General features: G+C 42.9%; 2 protein-coding genes across 3 annotated transcripts in view; one reads left to right on the top strand and one right to left on the bottom strand.

Moving 5' to 3' along the window:
• Window positions 1-9,338, bottom strand: part of LOC143852248 (P-loop containing nucleoside triphosphate hydrolases superfamily protein) — a 60,596-nt gene extending 51,258 nt beyond the window's left edge. Inside the window, exon 1 of the mRNA XM_077361649.1 lies at window positions 8,695-9,338. Coding sequence (XP_077217764.1) covers window positions 8,695-8,850 — 156 coding nt within the window. The 5' untranslated portion in view covers window positions 8,851-9,338. The remainder of the gene's footprint in view (window positions 1-8,694) is intronic.
• A 2,380-nt stretch (window positions 9,339-11,718) lies between these two features.
• The window catches only part of LOC143853081 (protein TRAUCO-like), a 28,975-nt gene continuing 18,774 nt past the window's right edge, over window positions 11,719-21,919 (top strand). The window contains exon 1 of one of the 2 annotated variants that reach the window (XM_077362802.1): window positions 11,719-12,951. In XM_077362802.1, the coding sequence (XP_077218917.1) occupies window positions 11,865-12,951 (1,087 nt within the window). In that variant the 5' untranslated portion in view covers window positions 11,719-11,864. The remainder of the gene's footprint in view (window positions 12,952-21,919) is intronic. The other variant, XM_077362801.1, reaches the window with a different exon arrangement.

Here is a 21,919-nt window from a genome sequence, read left to right as displayed (position 1 = left end):
TCCTCCTGAGGCCAAGAATCCCCTGTTGGGATCAATCAGCACAACGCACCTACTACCCTTCCAGGTGCATGATCATATGGGGAACCAACTACATCCCCAGCTGCGACGCTTAGTCTTGCTTGCTTCGGTTCAACGCCATAGTACTTGATTTGAACAATCAACCCTTATGCCACAAATGGTCTCCTTGGGCACTCGCGGCTAGTACTCACACTGCTAACCACCCAAATCTTCCATCATTCAGATTGAGCTGTCCTTTCAGTTTCGACAAACACAGAAATTCTAAAGCAGCAAGAAACACACAAACATACCATGTCGTCCCATACCAATACAGTCTGCCCATATGCCATCTGAGCTCACCAAACTGTCCCATATCAGCACAGCAAACCCATTGTTGATCTAAGCGGCCTTGGCGTCCGTTCCAAGGTCTTTCTGAGATGAGCATCACGCATGCTCGATTATGATTGTGAACTGCCATCAAAGTACTTCAGTCATTGACCAGCTCTTCACTCTGAGCATGTCTGCTAGTTCGTCAAGGTCACAAACACCTTCACCCTGTTGGCCCCCAGTATGGACACATTTCTCGTGGGTGCTACCTTGACCCAGGTTCGTCGGTGCTTCCTCTTCACCCTGAGAGCATACTACTAGTTCGTCAAACTAGTTATGCCATCACACTGAGTAAGCAAATTCACTTCGTTGAGCGCTTTGGTGCCAACACGTTCAGCACCTCATCTGATAGGGGAAGACTTATGCCAGCAGCCAACCCTTTGTCATAGCGAGCCCTTGAGGCCATATGCAAACACATCGATGTTTAGCCAACACTGCAACGGAGCATTCACAACTCCCCAACTACCACTTCCGATCTCACACATCGGTGGGTCACTGAAAGATGCCAACATGTTCGCTGACGGTTGCTGCTCTGACACTGTATCAAGCTTCGAGCAAATCCATTGAACAATGCTTAACCAAACACTGATGTTACGAATCTTTTCAGGCCATCGCGCCTCTGTTGCGCGACTCAAGTAGAATAGGGGAGAGTTCAAACTTCCAAGCTTTTATACTTTGCCACTTTATTTACTGAGTTTACAAAGTAACCCATGCGACCAACACGGCTCAATGAAGTCTCACACACAACACTGAGAAAGCTTTGCATCACTTTTCAGAAAGGAACATACTCATGCAATTTCAGCTCTTCTTCGACTGATTAATGGACTTTCAAAGTGTTAGATTCAAAGACATCCACGACTTAGCACTTGCAACTTGGTGTGCTAACATTCAAGCTCTTTCCAACTCTGCCACAACTGAAAGCATTCCCCATTCTTTTGTGCATAGCAACATGCACTAGAGAAGCACTAACCATAGCCACAAACACTGCAACTTGCTGCAACTATGCTAGCACAGACACTAACTGTATCATAGCTCCTTGACAAACTCTTGCATTCACAACCTGCTCTGATCTGCCACTTGATACCATCTGATACTAACTCTCAAAGCATACTCTGAATTCATAGCTTGGACATTTCGCTCTGATACCAACTGTCACGGGCCAAATGTTTGAGCAGCGGAATAACCAGTGCGGCGCCCTAACATACACGAATGTTAGGGCAAGCCTTCAATCGTGCAAGGCTTTAAAGGCCCTACACGCCAACACCCATTGATGCTTCGAATGTGCACACAAACTCTAAGCTGTTCAACAGGCTACTTGGCTCAGATCTTGACATGTGCTTCTAAAGACCCACACTCATGATCAGCCTGCATCATGAGTACATCGAACATCAGGCCTTGGAGCCTAACGCAAAGTCCATCGAGTACGAGGCATGAAGATGCCACGCACCAATCCGCCAAGCGCTGGGGCTTGGTCATCCAAGGAGCAAGATGCCCCATGGACAGATCCGCAAGGTGTACACCTCGCGAGGGCAACCAAGGTCGCCCCGACACAAACTCATGGAAGGCCCAGAGATTGGCCTGCCCACAAGATGTACCGCGGTGCAGGAGGCAAACAGTATAGCTAGCCCCTTACACCGGTCCATACGTGCAATGCATGTGGGAACCCAACCCAACATGCACTGTCTTTGGCCCCCATCCTCGACCAAAGAAACTGGAGCATCCCTGTGGCTAGCTCGCAGTCCGCACCCAAAGCTCCCTCAGGGCACACCTACGAGTTGAATGCGTCAGATGCACAAGCAAGTCCTCTTGCAACCCATGAGCAAACCGCCAAGGTTCCTGCCCACACCTGCTGGGCCTAACGAGGGAAGAGTCAACAGGTCACAAGGCCAACTCTCCCTATAGAGTTTGGCCAACCAACCCTCTCAACCACCAGTGGCAACCAAAGGTGTTGTAAATGACGACTTCTCAAGACGCAACGAGACAAGGTAAGTTTGGATTTTAATACCGATTGTGTCCTGAACTGTTTTCCCGTGACACTAGGCTCCCTTTTTCTTCTTGGGCCTTGTGTATGCTCTTTCCGAGCACTCTCCTCTCTTGTGTCCCGAACATAGGTTGTGGTTTTTTTACCTATACTTATCTTGCTCCCGGGCATTTTGTGTATACTCCTAGGCTCTGTCTTTTTGTTCTTTATTGTGAATTTACAATATTAACTTCTTTGATGATGTGTTTAACTTGATCGTTTTAGAATGTTTTCAACCCAAAAATTTGGAAAACAGAAGTTTTGTTAGTTGCTTGAGAATACATATCATTGGAATTTGGAGTTCATATTCATATATTCTTAATTTGACCCAACAATCTTAAGGAAAAATATATTGAATTTCCTACTGATCAAACTATGCCTTCCTTAGTTGTCAATTTCACTTATTTCGGAATTTTGTTTTGGTCAGTGGAATGGGGCATTTCAATGTTTCATTTGTTTCAGTGTTTCATTCCTAAAAATATAGTACAACAGGAGAAAATTATTTCTAATAGTTTACAAATGTAAAGGAAAAAATCAAAGAAGAGTATCAACCAAATTTAACAAAAAGACACATTTTACTACTTAAAAAAACTACCCTTATGCATGATATTGGCTCTTGATGGGCCTAATTAATATCAAATTTAGTTCAAAACATCAATGAAAACTAATCATCCATCATACAAAATGCAAACTATAAATATTACAAATGAAAATTAAAATTAAAAAAAAGAAATCTTAAAAAGGCAAAAAACCTAAAATAAGGTAAATCTTTCGAAAACACCACTTTGAGGGGGGCAAAGACTTCTCCCTTTAGTGTTGAATGATTTGGAAGTAGAAGAAACATGAAAATTTTGAGAAAATGTAGCACAGATGTCATGTAGTCCGATAATGATTCGTTACCTGAGCAAGGTAATGACCATGGTGCCCAAGAAGAAAATTTTATTTTTTTGGATTGCTTCTCTAGGGGTATTATTTCAGGAATTCTTGATGTAATAGGTATTTCATGTGTCTTTAACTCATGTATTTTAGGATGTAAAAATATATAAAAGGGCCAAAAAGAAGGCTAAATAAGAAAAAACCAAAAGAAAAATATGTTGATTAAAATATTTAGAAATTTAAAAAATTTGACTTCGAACAAAATAGGGCATTTCACCCTATTTCGTCCAAACGAAGTGAAATGGACTGGTACATAACCCACATTCCATTCCTGGTTTCTGTACCAATTTTCCTATTGGTACAAAACGTTCATCCATTTCTTTTTGTTAAATGTATTCATGCCTATTAATGGGATGGAAGAACGAAAGTTTTGGTTCTCTCCCATTCACACCACTTTCTATCTCTCTTCTCCTCTCTTTTCACCTTCTCTTCCATCATTCACTTAACCATGTAGAAATCTAAAAATGGTATCAGAACTAAAGGTGGAAGTGATTCTTCTTTGTTAAGGGTACCATTATCTTCCTCTCACTCCTCTTTCTTCCCTTTTTTTGGAACCCTAGCCAAACCCTTTTGGGTTTTCAATAAAACCTGAAGCCTCATCTTTCTTTCTCCATCACTTGCCTCACACCACCCTAACCCTAACCCTCCTCTCAACCGCGCACCACCTAACCCTTTGAACCCTAGCCGCAGACCCCCAACCCTTGTTTTTCCTCCCACAATCTCCCCAACCCCCCCCCCCCCCCCACCACCCCCCGAATTTACCTTCCCAAACATTTTCCTTCATTTTCCTATCCTAAGTGCCTTATGACTTCTAACCCTAACCCTAAAAGTTCCTACATGTAACTTTTCACTTCACCCTAACCCTAGACCTATTTCTTACGTCCATTTTCTCTTCTTTTTACGTTTCTATCATCTCTTTCTTCGTCTTCTCTTCAAATCAGCCCTTAATTCCCTCTCTCTTTACGTGCTAAACTTGTTTCCTCTTCTCCTTTAATTCATTATCGGTTCCGGGACATTGGTTGGTTGTCCTATTTTCTCTCTACTATGTTTGTTGAGTATCATTGACCCTTTGTTTGTCCCGGAACCGCATCTTGATGTCTATGAAAGCGTTTTTTGGTGACTATATTTGTGGATTGGTGTTAGTTGTTGGTTGTTGGTGATTGTTGGTTGTTGGTGATTGTTGGTCGGTGGTGATTGTTGGTCGGCGGTGGACTTATTGGTGATTGTCGTTCGTGATTATTGGTGATTGTTGGTGATTGTTGTTGGTGGTTGTTGGTGGTCGTGGTGTTGGTTGTTGGTGGTTGTTGGTTGGAGGTGATTAGTGTTGGTGTTGTTGGTGGTGGAATTATTGGTGATTATTGGTTGTTTTGGAGATGTTCCTTGAGACTTGGTGGTGCGTTATTTGTCTGTGTGTTACTTCGTTGGTGGTGAGGATGGTCTCCCTGAGTTGGTGATTGGCCCTTGTTGTTCTTGGTGGTTGTCGGATGTTTTCTGACATTCCTATTATTAGTGTATTGATCTTGGGTTGATCTTGTTGGCTTCCAGAGTATTGGAGGTTGCTTGCTGCTAGTTGTTCTTGGCATTATTGTTGTGGTTGCCAACTATCGTAGGTTGTTGTTATGGATCCAGTCGATTCGTCTTCGCATAAAATGGCCTCCCTTAAGGTTGATTAGGTCCCTCCTTCCAATATCGCTTCTACTTCTAGTTATTCCCCCGTGGAGGCCCCTCTCCAGATGACCTCCATAAAACTTGATGGGAAAATTATCTTCCTTGGCGAAGGGCAATTCGCACATACCTTCTTAGTCGAGATAAAGTTCATTTTCTTGAGGGTGTCCCACCAGCCTCTATAGATTCCCCCTTTGAGAGATGGGAACAGGAGGATGCAGTAATCCGATCATTTCTATGGAGTGTTGTGGAACCCCAGGTGGCTGCTAATATGATGTATTCGACTTTGTACTCTGGCGCTGACGTCACATAAATGTGTCACCTATTCTCTGACTGCCTTGGTTTCCATTGTGGGGAGATGTCCATTGGTGATCACTACAATTCTTATGTTTCCCTTTGTCAGCAGCTTGACCTGCTTATGCCGTTCACAGTAGATCCTGACGTTCTTGCGAAGCGTCAGGAGGACTTGCGTGTTGTTCGCTATCTTGACTACTTGGGCCTCAGTTATCTTCAGCTACGCCAGCAAATCATCGGTTCTGGTTCTCTTCCGTCTCTTCCTGACACGTTTTATAGGATACAGCGTATGCGGGCTGTTCCAAGTTCCAGCCTTCCAGGCAGTGACCAGCGTGTTGATAGGTCTACCCTTGCTGCTTCTACTGGTGGAGATCGCGGCCGCGTTTTTGGGATTTGGCCGCGGCCGTGATAGTGATGGTGTTGGTCGTGGCCGTGATTCAGGGGGAGGTCGTGGTCATGGGTCTCGATATTGTACCCAGTGTCGTATGAATGGCCACAGTGCTGACTACTACTATAATTTACATCCAACCCCTCCCGCCCTACTATGCTTCAGTTGCGGCTTCTGATGGTCCCTGCTCTTGTTGCTCCTGCTACATCGATCTCTACAGATTCAATACTTATCAATCGTGATAGAGGCAAGCAGCCCGCTGCCACTTTTGCCCAGCCTGATAGCTCGTCTTGTTTTCTTTCTAGCCCTGCTTCTGGATCATACATCTATGAAAGCCCTCGCTAGACGAGCGAAATATCTAGAGGGCTAGACGAACGCGCCTCTCCAGCAATCAGCTTCGTGGCCTAGACGAGCGAAATATCTCACGGGCTAGACAAAAAGGCCTCTCCAGCAATCAGCTTCGCGGCCTAGATGAGTGAAACATCTCGTGGACTAGTCGAATGCGCCCCTGGTTTCTCCAGCTTTGCAACCTAGATGAGCGAAACATCTCGCAGGCTAATCGAAAGCTTCACATATTTCTCCAGCATCACGACCTAGACGAGAGCGCCCAGCCTCACGAGCTTCGCTAAGTGCGTCAGCTTCGCGGCCTATACGAGCGAAACATCTCTCGGGCTAGCCGAAAACGCAAAAGGATTCCTCCAGCCCTGCGGCCTAGTCAAGAGCGTCTAGCCTTGCCGAACGCTTCAGCTCTGTAAGTCAACCAAGCGAAACACCTTGCTAACCAGCCGACTACCTCGACGGCTTTCATAGCGGGGAATTTTCAGAACTAAAGAGCCAACTCCTAAATCTAAGACCCGTAAGGGACCGGAATCTCTATCTCCTTGAAAGGCAAACACCCCATAAGACTGTGTAAGACATGAGCTCTCCGACGATGACTCACCAGCAGCGGCGAACTACAAACTCTTTAACTCAAGTTTACAAGTTCAGACCTCAAACCTCACTAGTGTTATCCTACATCTGAGAAAGCCCTCGCTATGAGAGTCCCTAGACACTCGGCGTACCGCCTCTCAGCTAGCAGATCAGACAAACAGCAGACAGATAGATAAAAGGAAGAGAAAAATTTATCCATTCCACTCCAAAATGTTTACAAGTAAGGCTCTCAGCCGATTATAAAACAAAAGGAAAAAGACAAACCACCACAGTCAAGACTCGAGAACTGAACGGTCGTACAAGGCAGCAATAGAGGTCGTCCCTAAGCAGGATCACACCTCGTGAAGTTCCTCTCCTCCTTCGTTGCTCCAAGCTCTTGACGGCCAACGTCTTCAAGCGAGCAGTGACGCGAACCAACCCCCCTCCCCACCCCACATCATAAGTAACAGCCAGGACAGCCCTTCCCGAAAACAGAAACCTCCGAGGAGTTGCCTAGCACAAGACGAACCTCCTTCACTGAAAAAAACGAGGTCTCGTTCCACCAAGACACTGCTCCACAGGGAAGTTGAGTCACTCCCTCTCGCGAGCACTCTCCCTCCACCATCATCCTCCATTTCAAACGGCAAAGTTGTCAAACGATACAGAATAAGAAAGAAGAGAAACAAAGGAAAGAATCCCTAACTGTGGATGCCGAAAGGCCTTTTTTATAGAATCCTCTTCACTGCTTCAGAAGGCCACCTCGGTTCATAACAAGAGTCGCTTCCTCCCAAAACCGCGACACGTGGACATCTCCGATTGACTAACCCCCGCCAGAAGATTTGAAGCGCGAGATCCCCGTGCACTTAACTCCTCACCACGCCTCGATAACCCGTGTTATTACTGCACTGCTTCAATTCGAAGCCCTATTCCCTATCTCGGGAAAGGCCAAAATCCCAGCATATCACCGCTACACTTGTCTCCGCCCCAGATTAATCTAGTGAAGTGATCGTAGGGCCAAATCTACTTCTCTGACCTGTACCGGCTCGAATAAGTGGGGGGGGCTTAAATGATGGGGATAAACCATGAGCAACCCTCCGGATGACAATAAGTGGCCCGGAGTTGGCAAATATCTGTGTCCACCGCTACCGATCTCCACCAATAGACCCCTTTGACAGGGAGGATGATAGCAATGCTAAAGGACCGTACCCTATCTTCTGCCATCACCTAACCTCAGTATTGTAACCATCAATGACAACACAGGTGCCTTGCCCTGCCATACCGCCATTGACCCATCGTACTTCGCCATATCCCAGAGATCTCTCCAACGATATACACGGCACTATGCTGCTGTCACTTGGTGCCGGGACCATAGAGCCTCCTTCTACAAAGGGGAACCCTCCTCTTTACTCCAAGCATTGGCTCCCCACACTCATTGTTTTTGAGGTAACGCACCATCTTCCCGTTCCAAGCTCTCATTCTATTGATCTCTTAACTGACTTGAGCGTACGGGGTTCCCCGGAGTTCCGACTCTGGTTGGTCCCTAACTTATTGTCTGTGGACGCAGGTCGCAGGATGAGGCAACAGTAGGCAGGATCAAAGCCATCACAGCCGTCCAATCGCTCGGCAGGAGTTGAGCATCATCACCTTTCAAATACAACCCAAAAGGCCCTGCCATACTCTCAATGCAGTCAATAGGAGACACACACACACGCACATATAGTCTAGAACAGAAGTTTCAAATCTTTAACCAACTCAATCCAAATTAGACTTAGGACTAACTTCGCAGCCTACGTGAAGAACGACAACGCCTACATGAAGAGAACCGGGACTAGCCCAGCGACTTGGGTAAACCAGTTGAATGATTTCCTCACTGGCCAGGCTTTCAACATGCCCTAAATCAGGCTACATGCCATAGAACTCTGAATACGAGTCGCTACAACATGCCCTTTCTTAGACACAAAAGAACGGAATAGAATAGAACAGGGGCAAGTAAAACAAAACAAAAAAAAAAGATGCGATATACCGATTTAACAGAAGTAAATGGAAGCGAAATGGAAAAGAAATGGCAGGAAGAGAAGGAGAAAGAAGAATGAGTTACCCGGGCATCTCGGACTTCGATTACTAGGTCAGCGAGTTTGAGGCGATCTCTAATGGCTCGGGTGGCTGCAGCCATATGACCGGGAAACCAGTTGATGGCACCGCCACCCACGTTGAACCCCATCTCCCCCACCTTCTTTCCAATACGTGATACCATCTCTCTCTCTCTCCGCCACGAAGCTTGCTTCCTGTTTTTGCTTCGGTTCTACTTCTACACTTCTACGAGTCCAAGAACACTGTTAAGTCTGAGAAATGATGTCCAGGGTCGCTTGTATTAGGGCTTTCCTGAAAATATATTGTCCGCCACGACTAAATTAGGTCGCCCCAAAATCGGCATTTTCACCTTCCTATGAAGGGGTCCTAACTCCTAAGTGGGGCCCGCCTAGGTATGGACTGGGTGGGACCCAGCCTGGTAAGGTGAGAAGGAGCTTAGATTTAAGGATAAAAAGGGTAAACGATAGAACAAAAGCAACAAATGTATAGAATAATCTTCAAAGATCGATCAGAAAACAAAAAAAATTCTAATGAGGAATGATAGAGAAGAAGACATTTGGGCAGATGAGTTAGGGTTTAGAAGAGAAAAAAAGGGAAAATATAAGGGTATAGGTTTCTCCCTCTCTCTAAAATGCTTTGCTAGGGTTTTCTTACTCAAGAAAATGAAAGATCCCCCCCCCCCCCCCCCCCCCCCTTTTACTTCAATTAAAGAGAAATAATACACTTTATTCTTTTTCCCCATGAGTCACTTATTTTGGATTATCTGACCCCTATTCGCCTTATTAAAAAAATGCCATATTCTCATCTTTCTTCCCTTAAACCACTATTCTTTGGATAATTCACACCACTCTACCAAAACCTCATTTTTGATATTTGTACAAGCTTGTCTCGTCCTATTAAGCATTTTTAGTCTGATTTGTATGAGATTTTGCAGAGACCTACTTGGGATCCTAACTTAATATAGGGTTAATTTCGGGACACTAATTCATTTATTTGAAATATTTTGTATTCACACGCAAGGGTTTATGGTTCGGTCAAAATGGGGTGTCTACAAAAGTCCAATCCACACTTAGGATTCATAAGAGGTATCGAAGGAGGTTACAAAGACCCTAATTAAGTTAAATCAACAAGGGAAATCGTGTGGTCCAAAACCCAAGTGCTAAAGCCGGCTTGAAAATGAAAAAGAACTAAGTTGGCACTTCCATTATTGACCCGTGGCCTTTATCTTATAGATAATGACTCTAAGGTATTTTCAAGTGATTTTAAAGTTATTTTTAATACTCCCTTAGCTTTCCTGAGAGCACAAGATCATCAAAATAGGATAAGAAACAACTGGGATATGTATTTCCGAAGTTTATAGGGCAAACCGGATTGAACTATCCATGGACGTCTGTGGGAGTTGACAGACGTCCGTCAACGGATCTGCTTCAAAATAAAAAATCCTAACGGCTAGTAAAAACTAGTTGTTAGAGAGCCGTTGGGAGGTGTTCCAAACGGCTAGTTCTGGGCTTTCAGGCTATATGTGGGTTCATTAACCCCTTATAATGAGAGAACACACTCTAATACTTTCTTGAAACATCACTTGAGTGAAAAAGATCCTTAGTGCCTCTCTTGGGGACAATTGTGTGCAATCAGACTCTAGGCTTCATCTTGTATATCTTTGCTTGATTTTTGTGAGCCAAATTGTTGTAGCCTTGAAGAAGGCATTCTTTCGTTTACTTTGTAATTGGCAAGTGTTTGGATACATAGAGCCATCTCCATAAGCGAGTGTTCGAAAACGTAGAGATATCTTCGTGGGCAAGTGGTTGAGACGCAGGGCCTTCTTCAATTTTTTTGTAACTGTGGGATCTTCACCAAAGTTATGGAGATCAAATTTTAGGAAAAGCCATCAACTGTTGTTGGTAAACTGGCTGTACGTCCGGATTTTGACCAGACCACTATAAAAATCTCCAGTGCACTGCGTTCTGTCTTTGCTCTTTACTTTTATTCGTGCACTTAGATTTTTATCTTTCTTGTTTGAATTTGGAAATTGTTCTTTGGTTTTAAATGTGTCATTAATTCTTTAAAATGGCAATTTTTTCTAAAACCCAATTTACCCCCTCTTGGGTTGCCATACACCTAGGCCACATAGTGTTTAAGAAGTGGGCTCCTATGAATTTTCTAATACATATACGTTTTATGGTGTTTGTACGTGGGTGTGTATATTTTGTTTTAAAAATAGAGCAGGGCCCACTTATTCAATGATCTAAACGATTTAGTTGTTAGTTTCCAACATAAATACGCCATACCACGAAAATCACCTCCATATGATGATCTGACTGTTTGATCTGCAGATATTTCTATATGGTGTAGTTTATCTACATATTAGAGGATTAGGATCATCCAAAGGAGATAAGGAGATGGTTGTACACCTATAAAAAAAAAAAGGAGATGGTTTTTACGGCACAGTCCAATAACATAAATTGGGGCTGACAACTGAATGGTATGGATCTTCGAACAAGGTGAGCTTCATTGTATTTTTCAAAATATATGCTCGGCTACTCATGGACACAATATACGGTGGGGCCCACCTATTGTATGGCATCTATATGCATTACATTAATTCATGCAGGTGACATACAATAGGTTGGCCCCACCATGCATATTTTCTTAGAAAAATTCACTAAGGTCACTTTGTTCAAAGATTGAAATTGTTCATTTATTGAGCCTCAATGTAAATAGGCTGTGCCTCAAAAATCATTTCAATCGGATGATCCTAATCCTCAAGTCTAATATGATGACACTATACATAAATCTCCATCGATCGAAGAATTAGGATCATCTTAGTGACATGATTTTTTCGGTAGGTTCTATTTACGCTAGGTCACAACAAATGAACTGATTGGATCTTTGAAAGCGCTGTCCTGGCGCTGCGTGGGTGCCTGTGATTCTGTGAAGTGCACAGTAAAGGGGGTGAATTTATCTCTGAAGGGGGCGAATTTACGGCCCCTGTTGCCATTGATTATTATACAACAATCGTGTCGTGTGGTTGGATCCATCTGCTTACGCCACTAATCGGATGGGGTCCACTCATGGTCAGTTCCCCCAAAATTTGTAAAGCAAACTTTCATCTTTCTTCTGGCCGGGAAGTCCCTCCTCATCTCATTTCACTCGGTCTCTTTGCACTGCCTTTCTGCAATGGAAAACCTGCTAGCTACATACAGAGACGATGAAGAAGACGACGACGACGAAAATGAATGGAAAAATGGCGCTCTCGACCACACCCAGGCCTCCACACCACAGCCCCCAAAACAGAAACCCTCCTCCAATAACCACAACAATCACCTCAACGACAGCAATGAAAGAGGAGGAGAAGAAGAAGAAGAAGGGCACCCAGTAGAAGTCGAAGAAGATGATGAAGAGCTCGAAGATGAAGACGATGAAGAAGAAGACATTGATCTCTCCTGTCGAACTTTCCCACCAGTCCCCAAATCCAACGAAAACGGATACGAAGACGACAACGAAGAAGAAGAAGACACTATCATACCCTGTAAGAAGCAAAAACCCCTCTCATCCTTTACAGAGACAGACATACCATCACCCACAATAATGCCAAAAATAACCTCAATTAGGGCACCAGAGACTCCAAAGAAGAAAAAGATTGGGACAACCAAGAAACCAAAGAAGAAAAACACCAACACTGTTTGGACCAAATCTATCTCCCGTAAGGGCAAGAAGAAGACCAAACCTACCAAACCCACCGCCGCAGAAGACACAGTACTCACTACCCCGGTCCCTCGCTTTCCTGACAAGAACGACGACACTCCTGACATGAAAATCTGCCTCTCAAAGGTCTACAAAGCTGAGAAGGTCGAGTTGAGCGAGGACCGCCTTTCGGCCTCCAGTTCTAAGGGCTATCGAATGGTTAGGGCTACAAGAGGGGTAGTTGAAGGTGCTTGGTTCTTTGAAATTAAGGTCTTAAAGCTTGGTGAAACTGGACACACAAGGCTTGGGTGGTCTACGGATAAGGGGGATTTGCAGGCACCAGTTGGGTATGATGGTAATAGTTTTGGGTACAGGGATGTGGATGGGAGTAAGGTTCATAAAGCTCTGAGGGAGAAGTATGGGGATGATGGTTACATTGAAGGAGATGTTGTTGGTTGTTACATTAGTCTTCCTGAGGGGAATTTGTATGCCCCGAAAGCGCCACAGATGGTGTGGTATAAGGGGCATAGGTACATATGTGCCCCTGATGGGAAGGAAGATCCTCCCAAAGTAATACCAGGTGAGCAAACCACTCATGATGTTATGTTTTTTTTTTATTTTTTTAAAATTATTATTTTCAATTGGCTTCACTGTGGTTGGAGTATTTTGCATGCTTAAATGTGTGTTGCCCTTGTTTTTCGGTGGATGTAGGATTCAACTGCAAGTGTTATTGAAAACTTATAATGTTTAAAATGCAAAATTTTGAATTGGGGTTGGGGCTTTAAAGTTTAATCTTGTCTTTGGAGTTGGGGCTTTAAAATTTGGGTCACTTAATGAAGATTCTAAGACTAAGGGGTACCAACCTGATATGGAGAGCTTTGCTTGATTGGCGGGAGGCAAGGCCAATGTACGACAGCAGAGCTATGTTTTTTTTTTTTGGCTGTCTTAGCGGCGTAGAATTCATTTACGCTTGCTTGATGCAGATTTCAAGGAGTCGATCACAATGAGCTTTGGCGAGGGTGATTATCTGGTAGTGAGGATGCTTGTTGGATTTCTTAATAGACTTTAGCGAGTACGGCGAGTATCTACAAATGACCTAGCTGAAATACCTTTGAACAAAGTGAGAGATGTCTTGAAATAGGTCAAGCGTAGCAATATGTTCAAGAAACCAATTTCTATAGCAGAGTGAAATATATTACCTATTAAATATTATGCGCTACTAATATGCAATGGTGCACTGAAGTAAGTACAACTGGTCCTCGTATGAGTCCAATGGGTATAAGGTAAGGAACAATGTAACGTTTAGAACTTAAATGTGTGTTAATAAAGCTCGATGCACAGAATTCTAACTGTATTACAATCAACCTAAAGTAGGGAATTTAATGACGAGTGATACTAGTGCATGCAACAAGACAGATTTGATTATTTGACTACTCCTTGTAAACAAGGCACAAGCTACAGTGATGAATGAAACAACATTAAAAACTAATTCTAACAAGTATAAGCATAGAGTAAATGACTACTTGATTCTATAATAAGTGATGCTTTGGATTTTAAAATGAGTTTTAAATATAGCGGGTGCAAGACAATAAGGATTTAGGATCCTGCGAAAGTCACTTGTGACGATGCAAAACAGTGAGTACCTGATCTTTGAATTAGATGATGAAGAAATCAGTTTCAAAATAGAGGGTTTAAACCAAGTTTATTTAAATGTTAAGTCTATGCAGTCTGGGAGCAAATTTAGATGATAAATGGGCCTAAGTAGCATAAAAGAATGTTCAGTTCAGATGTCAATCAATTTGAAAGCCCAAGACAAGCTATCTGTCAATGCAGATTGCTACACGATGAGTATCAGTTAGGATTGATAAGAAAGCAAGCAAGATTCAATTTAGTCCTTGGAATTCGAAAAATGAATGTCTAAGGGATCTGTGAGAACAGATTCACAAGTTTTTCTTTTAAAAAAAAAAAAATGTCCGATCCTACTATTGTGATGTCAGAATATAAGCAAACAGAAATTGTGTATATAGGAGAAGTAATGAAGAGAGAGGCTGTATATGAAATATATTCAAATAATGAACCTACTATATATCAACTATAAGATGATCATATGACAGAAAATGTAACACTGAATAAATGTAAAATGTATGAGGCTTCCCCTTTACTAGATCTTGGGTCGCAGGCGGACTGGCGAGGCAGCAAGAGGCGGGAGAGAGGCCTTGATGGTGTCTCTGTGTTGACAAGAGATGTGTGGGCTGTGTTTGGGATGTCGAAGGCCGTTGAGACGGCATCCAAGCCGCTGCCCCGGTGTAAATGACGAAGAAAAAAATTCAAAAGAGTGTAAAATAGAGAAAATGCTGAAATAAAGTGAGAAAATGTAGAAATCTTGAGGAGGGAGGGAGATAGCTTGAGAGCTTGTTTGTGGGCTTTTGGTTGTGTTTTCGTGTTTTCAAGGGTTGTCGTGGGGTCTATTTATAGGTGAAAAGGGGAGAAAAATGCCATTTTTAGTGTTTCAATCAAGGGTTGTAAGAAATCATATTTGGGCAAACTTTTGGAATGAAATCGTTGTAAAGTGGATTGATTGAGGGGTATTTCGTGTGGTAATGAAGGATAGGGTGGAGATTAGGGATTTCAAATCGCTTTTGGTTATTTGGGAATATTTTCAAGAGGGAAAATTAGATTTTTGTTGTTGTTAGAATAGGATATCTAGGGCGCAATTTTGGGATTCTTGAGTGGATTCGGCCATTTATGGGAGATTTAGGTGGAGAAATGGGATAGTTTAGGGCTGGTTTTCCATTTTGGAGAGGAGAAGATGAAAATCTCGTTTTCCATTTTGGCATGGAAACGTAAATTCGTAGGGGTTTTTTGGTCTTTTGCGTACTTAAAAGAGAAGGGGCATGGGTTGTAAATTTTGAAAATTCAAGGGTATTTGGTTGTCTTGAAAAAGTTGTTTAAAACCACGTGCTTACAGTTATTACTTGTTTTTCACTGAAATTGTATCTTTTGCTACTGCTGCTGCTGCTGTTGTTACTATTAGTGTTATTATTGTTGTTGTTGTTGTTTTCGTCATCTGAGTTATCTTCTTGGTTTTTCTCTTTCCCTTTCTCTTGCCTGGATAGACTTCTTTTAGAGCATTTATAATGTAATTCGTATGTCTTGTGTCTTCTATTTTCTCTTCTAATTTCTTGTGCTGTAATTCTGGTGCTTAGGCTGCAGATTTTGCTATTTTATGCACATCTTTATTGTTTCTAGGAATATAGGAAGTGGATGGTAATCATTTGTAGTCTTTTTCTTGCCCTTTCTCTTTTTTTTTTGTAGGTATGGATAGTTTAAGAATGTTGGGTATTCTTTGGTTTATTTGTTGGTTTAATTATATTCTATTTTCTCCTTATAATTGTCCTTTTTCTTGATCTTGAAGTAGAAGGATAACTACAAAATTGTGTGAGTTGAGATTAGTGGTATGTGTCATGATCACATCCTTTTTTTATTCTCTTATAGAGGAAAAATGATGGGTTTATGCTCCACTGTTGTCATGCATAGATCAATTTTTATCTACCTTGACAGCCATTTAGAGTATAGATGCCGAGATTGTATTCATTTCCATAACTCACACAAGGCATCTTGCTCAAGGTTTAAAGTTCATATCTAAGACTCCTGTTAATAGTCAATAGAAACTAGAAAGTAAGAAAATAAATAATAGTCCCGACTAATTCCTTTACCAAGTCTCTTCTCATAGGAGGTTTGAGGCAAACCAGAATTAGATAGGATGGTTTTAATAGGATATACCAGCAATTGTTTGAAGGGATAGAAGGCAACTTCATTAACGAGGAGGTAAAATTGGCAATGTTTACTGAGGGGAGATTGGCACTAGAGGGATGGGATGTGATTGACTTCTTCAATGAGTTTGATGAAAAAGATAGGTTCACCAAAGAGTTTAATGCTATGTGTACTTCTTTGACTCTTAAAACGGATGGAGTAAAGGAGCTAAAGGAGTTCTTAGTTTTGTGAGCAGAACATATTAGATTTTACTGAAGGTCCTATTCATAAGCTGATACGCATGATTAAGGGTATTGGGTGAAATCATCTCCCCTTACCTGGGTGTTTTCATGAATGGACGTGGCACTTGTGGTAAGTGGGTCTACCTTGGGGATGGACTTCCAATGGTGTGTTATAAAATGTTATCGTAGGGTCATGGAGTTAAATTTGTGGGGTTGCTGAGTCATATAATTTAGGTATTAGGCTGAGTGGTTGTGTGATGTAGAATTAGGTTTTGGAAGGATCTGAGGTGTAATTTTTTTTTGAATGATAATCTGAGGTGTACTTATTTTTTTTTTCAATGGTAATCTAAGGTGTGCTATTTTATCTTCAAGTCTTCCTTTGAGGTCATTGTTTTGGATTGGTGGTGTGAAAGAGGCCTAGGTAGATGATTATTTGGATAGAAATGTGCTATGCCTCCTATTTTGTGAAAGAAAAAGAAGGCGATTTTTAGGCGATTTTGGAGCTCCCTCCCTAGGTCGATGGAAACCCTAGGGAGGGAGGCGTTTACTTCCCTATTTCGTCTCTCTCTCTCTCTCTCTTCCCTATTTCGTCTCTCTCTCTCTCTCTTCCCTATCTCGTCTCTCTCTCTCTCTCCCCTATTTCATCTCTCTCTCTCTTCCCTATTTCGTCTCTCTCTCTCTCTCTCTCATCTCTTCCGTCTCTCCCTCTCTCTTCTTTTTCTCCCCCATCTCTCGTTGATCTTTCTCTCTTCGATCGATCTCCCGCTCTCCTTTCCTGATATCCCTTTCTCCCCCATCTCTCGTTGATCTTTCTCTCTTCGATCGATCTCCCGCTCTCCTTTCCTGATATCCCTTTCTCCCCCTATCTTCTTTTCTTTCACTTTTATGATCTCTTCATATTATCTCTCTTTCTGCTTTTTCTACTCCGCCCTCGTTCTTCCTCTCTGGTCTCTCTTTCACTTAGATCTATCTTTCCTATTTTTTGATCTTTCCCCTTCTCTCCCTTGATGGGCAAGGGAGGTGTTAGTAGTCGGATGATGCGGGAGTTGGGCATACCTCGCAGGGGATGCAGCAATGGTGGCTGAAGGTGCAAAATGGCCGGATCTGGGTCCAAGTGGGCCGAATTTACTGGGGAAAGGATCAGATCTGGGTTGGGTGGATGGAGAAAGTGGGCTGATGAGTTGTCAGAAGTGGTGGACGTGGCAGGAGTGTGAAAAAGGGTGGTCGGATTCAGGGAAAAAAAGGAAGAGGTTGGATGTGGAGGGTAAAGATGGGGTTTGATCCGAGGTGCGAGGTTGGGGCTAGAAGGGTAGGATTAGGGTAAACAATGGTGGGCTCTAGGATTAGGTGAAAATAAGGGAGGATTAGGATTTTAGGTTCTGGTGAAGCTGAAAGGGAAGAAGTTAGGGTAAAAAATAGTGGTCTCTAGGGTTAGATTAGGGTTTTTGGCTTGGTGGTTTAATGGGAATCCCTCGGAATGCGTGGTGGCACAAGGTGGAGGCCGCCGATGATCGGATTCGATGGATTGGCTATCGTTCACTGTTAGAGGCGCACAATAGCTTTAGGCCTTTGAGCGGGATTTTTAAAATTTGAATTAGCCTGCTAGAAAGTGGTGGAGCAGTCTGAGTGTCGTGGCGGGTTACAACTATGATTTGATGGAGTCCACAAATATGGCACTTTCAAATGAGACCATTGTGCAATATAAAGGAAAGGAAGGGGCAACGGTGAAGGCATTTTCAGTTGCGGTAGTAGATGAAGAATCAAAAGGGAAGTGAAATAGGTATTTGGCAGGGTGGCATCGCATGGAAGAGTAGAACTCGTTGTAGTGGTTGACCCAGAAGATCATTTTTTTGCTTTTTACTGGTCTAGGAGCATGCTCCTAGCCACCCTTAATTGATTCTATGTAATGCAAGTAGGGATCCCTGGTCCCCAATGTAATCTTCATATTATCAATGAAATTGTCAATTTTCAAAAAACAAAAAGGTGATAAGGGGGCTAGTTGATTTTTGGAAGAGCTTTAAAACATGGAAAGTTCAATAGGAGTGGTCGGGGAATACAATGAGGAGGTTTGGATACGTTTTTATAAAATTCCTCTAAATGCGTGGGCTTCGTCAATGATTGAATCTCTTGACCGCGTATTTGGGTTGGCCATGGAGATCTAAATGGAAGGGGATGAAGACTATCATATGGAGTATGCTGCAGCGAAGGTCTTTACAACCGAATGGAAATTTCTTCGTTCGTATATTCGCCTATCTGTGGAAAAGAGATGGTATTCAATAGGAGTGGTCGGGGAATACAGTGAGGAGCTCAGATTGGGGCCGATGGAGACAAACCAGAACTATAGCCATTATCCTTTCGATGAGGGTGGAATTATTGGGGAAAGTCGGAAAAACACTGATACAACACCGGAGAATCCAATTAACTTATATCAGCAACCGGAGAGAATGTCAGATAAGCATTAGAACGGTGAGTCGTTCTGTTTGGAAGACCATTGTGGAAGACGATGCCTAAACCGTCGGATGTGAACGCGTTCCAATCCGACCGTCATATTCGATCTAAACAATCTGATGTTGATATTGTACGGAAACGCAAAGGAATGGGGATCGTCGTTAATCAACAAATGAGGGAGGTGGATCAAGATCTAACCGTTCATTCAAATTTTAATAGAAATCGTGATTGGCGGAAACCTCGAAGAATGGGAGTTTTCGACTGCTTCATCGGACGCGTGTCAATGATCAATTGGAGGTGCCAGCTGAAAAGACAAGGTCAAAAAGTAATCTGCCTGCAGAAAAGGGGTTACATGTCGAAGATAGGTGGTAGAACAAGGCACGCACGCAACCGCCCAAAGCCTCTAATGTTACAGTTGATATGATACGTGTTACAAATGAGGTAACTTGTGGTGACAGAAGCCTCCTGAAAATTCCAGAAAGTAACGAAGGTGGTGACATATGGCCTTCGAATCCCAACGGAGGCCCACACGTTCTCAAAAACGGAGTTGGTGGGGACAGATGTCCACCTTGGGTGAGATTTCAAGCACATGCGAGACAGGTACCCGCCTTGAGTAAGGGGAACCGAAAACCGGGATCAGCACGTGGTGGAACATTTAGTTCATTTAAGATAAACCGGTTTAAAAGAAGAAGTACAATGCCAGCTGGGGGGAAATAAAAAACAGGAACACTGTAGCCCTTGACTCTTCTCTGAAAAGGAGATTTAGTAATCTCCTAGAAGAGATGTAAGGAGCTATTAAGCCAAAACCAGAAGTCCGGTGAATAGTGCAAACCGCATGAGTCCTCCACTAGCTGATTCCCTATCGCGGGAGGAGATCTTAGAGGAATTCTTAAACCTCAAGTGGTGGAAGACGAAAAAAAACAAGACGGAGCGTGATTTGAACTTTGTTCGTGACATCTCAAGTGGTCGTAGGAATCTGGAGCCGAGAGACCGTATTAGTCAGAAGGAGAACTTGGAGAATGGAAATCTGGTTGAGGAACAATTTTACGAAGAGGCCTCAGCTTCGGTTAATCTGGAGCGTGATTTGAACTTTGTTCGTGACATCTCAAGCGGTTGTAGGAGGATGGAGCGTGAGTTGAACTTTGTTCGTGACATCTCAAGCAGTGGTAGGAATCTGGAGCCGAGAGACCATATTAGTCAGAAGGAGAACTTGGAGAATGGAAATATTGTTGTGGAGGAACAATTTGATGAAGAGGCCGCAGCTTCAGTTAATTGTATCATGGAAACCTAACTTCAGCAGCACTCGAATGGCGGTGGTGACGAAAACCAGTTGTCATCGGAGATGGAAGAAAGGGGTGAGTAGCTGGGAATCAGCCAGGATTCCATGGGAGTTGAAATTTAAGATAAAATCAGGGAGGCGTTATCCAATGCCGGGTGCTCAAACAAGCCAGCAGAAGACGATGCTAACCACGAAAGAGAAGAAATGGCTAAGATGGGTGAATATCTGGGAACCTCATATGATGAAAATGAGAAGGCAACATGGAACATCTTGGATAATATAAACAATCGGGAGGGGAGCGAGAAGAAAAGCAAAAAGCAAATGAGAAAGGGGAGGAGGTTCGCGGCTTGCAATAACTGGATGTGAAGGACATGGTCCAGAGTAGAAAAAGTACTGTTTAGATGAAGATCAGAATATGGAATATTAGGGGTTTGGGCACAACGAAGAAGAGACGGGCTGTGAAGGACATGGTCCAGAGTAGAAAACTGGATGTTATGGCAATCATCGAATCGAAGATTATGGGAGTCACTGACTCAATAATCAACAGACTTTGAGGCAGAAATCACAGGCAATGGTTGGCGAAAGAGGCTACTGGAATGAAGGGACGGATAATAATCATGTGGAAAGATAACTTGTTCAATGTGGAGGACGTCGACATAAGGCCATTCTCCATTTCTATTTTACTTTCCTCTGCCAACTGGAATGAAAAATGGAAGCTCTCAATCGTTTATGGACCTCCCAGGGCGAGGGAGAGAAGAATGCTGTGGTCTGAATTACACGAATTAAGGGCACAGTGGCAAGGTCCTTGGATTGTAGGGGGAGACTTCAATACTATCAGATTCCCTAAGGAGAAGAACACTTTGGGAAGGATCACTACCAGCATGAGGAATTTATCGGAACTTCATTCTCGACGGCGAGTTGATAGATCTGCCGTTGGAGGGGCAAGATTAGGGCTGCAACTCGGGTCGGGCGGGTCGGGTTTTGAAGAACCCAACCCTACCCGAGAAATATCTCGGGTCGGGTTGGGTTTTTTTCACGTTGACGCGATTTTTTAAGGAAAACTCTTGTTTGGCAAGGCAACTCAACTCATAGAAGCAGAAATTACTCTCACATTACACTTGAATCAAACAATGCTGTATTTACAATCAAACAATGCCGAATCAAGCACTTGAATCAACTCAACTCATAGAAGCAGAAATTACACTCACATTACACTTTCAGCTATGTGAATAAAACAGAACCTAAAATTACACTCACATTACAAGTGCTCTATGTGAATCAACAATGTGAATCAAACAGAACCAAAAATCACATTCACATTACTCTTTCAGCTATGTGAATCAAACAGTGAACAGATCAAGCACAATGCTTAGCACACCATAGGCCAGTGAACAAATTAAGCACAACGCTTAGCACACTACGTGGATCACCTAAAATTACACTTTCAGCTATAAACGAGGGAACAAACAGAACCTACTTACAAGACTGATAAAATCAAGGCAATTCACATGAACAAAATCAAGGGAATTCACAGTTAAGGAATAGCGTACCCGTTGTGTCGGCACGATGTAGTCCTATAACCTGTTGCGCTTTCAGAACACATTTGTGAGTTGGAGTAACTCAGGCAGAGGCATCTCAGATTCTCAGCTTTAGGCAGCTCACCTGCTAACATGCATCCAAATTTATAACAAAATACTATTAGAACCAAAGTATCTGTTAGTTTAAGATATGATATGAGTCATATGACTATTCCGAGTCTATTCTTTGCAAATGACAACAAGGTAATGTTTGTTGGACAGGACTACTCGAATGCCATATTAAGAAAC

This window comes from Tasmannia lanceolata, unplaced genomic scaffold (assembly GCF_043159265.1).
Source record: "Tasmannia lanceolata isolate RefF3 unplaced genomic scaffold, GAP_Taslan_0.1 ptg000019l, whole genome shotgun sequence".
NCBI lineage: Eukaryota > Viridiplantae > Streptophyta > Magnoliopsida > Canellales > Winteraceae > Tasmannia > Tasmannia lanceolata.
Note: the sequence above shows the minus strand (reverse complement) of the source record. Positions and strands in the feature narration are given on the sequence as shown.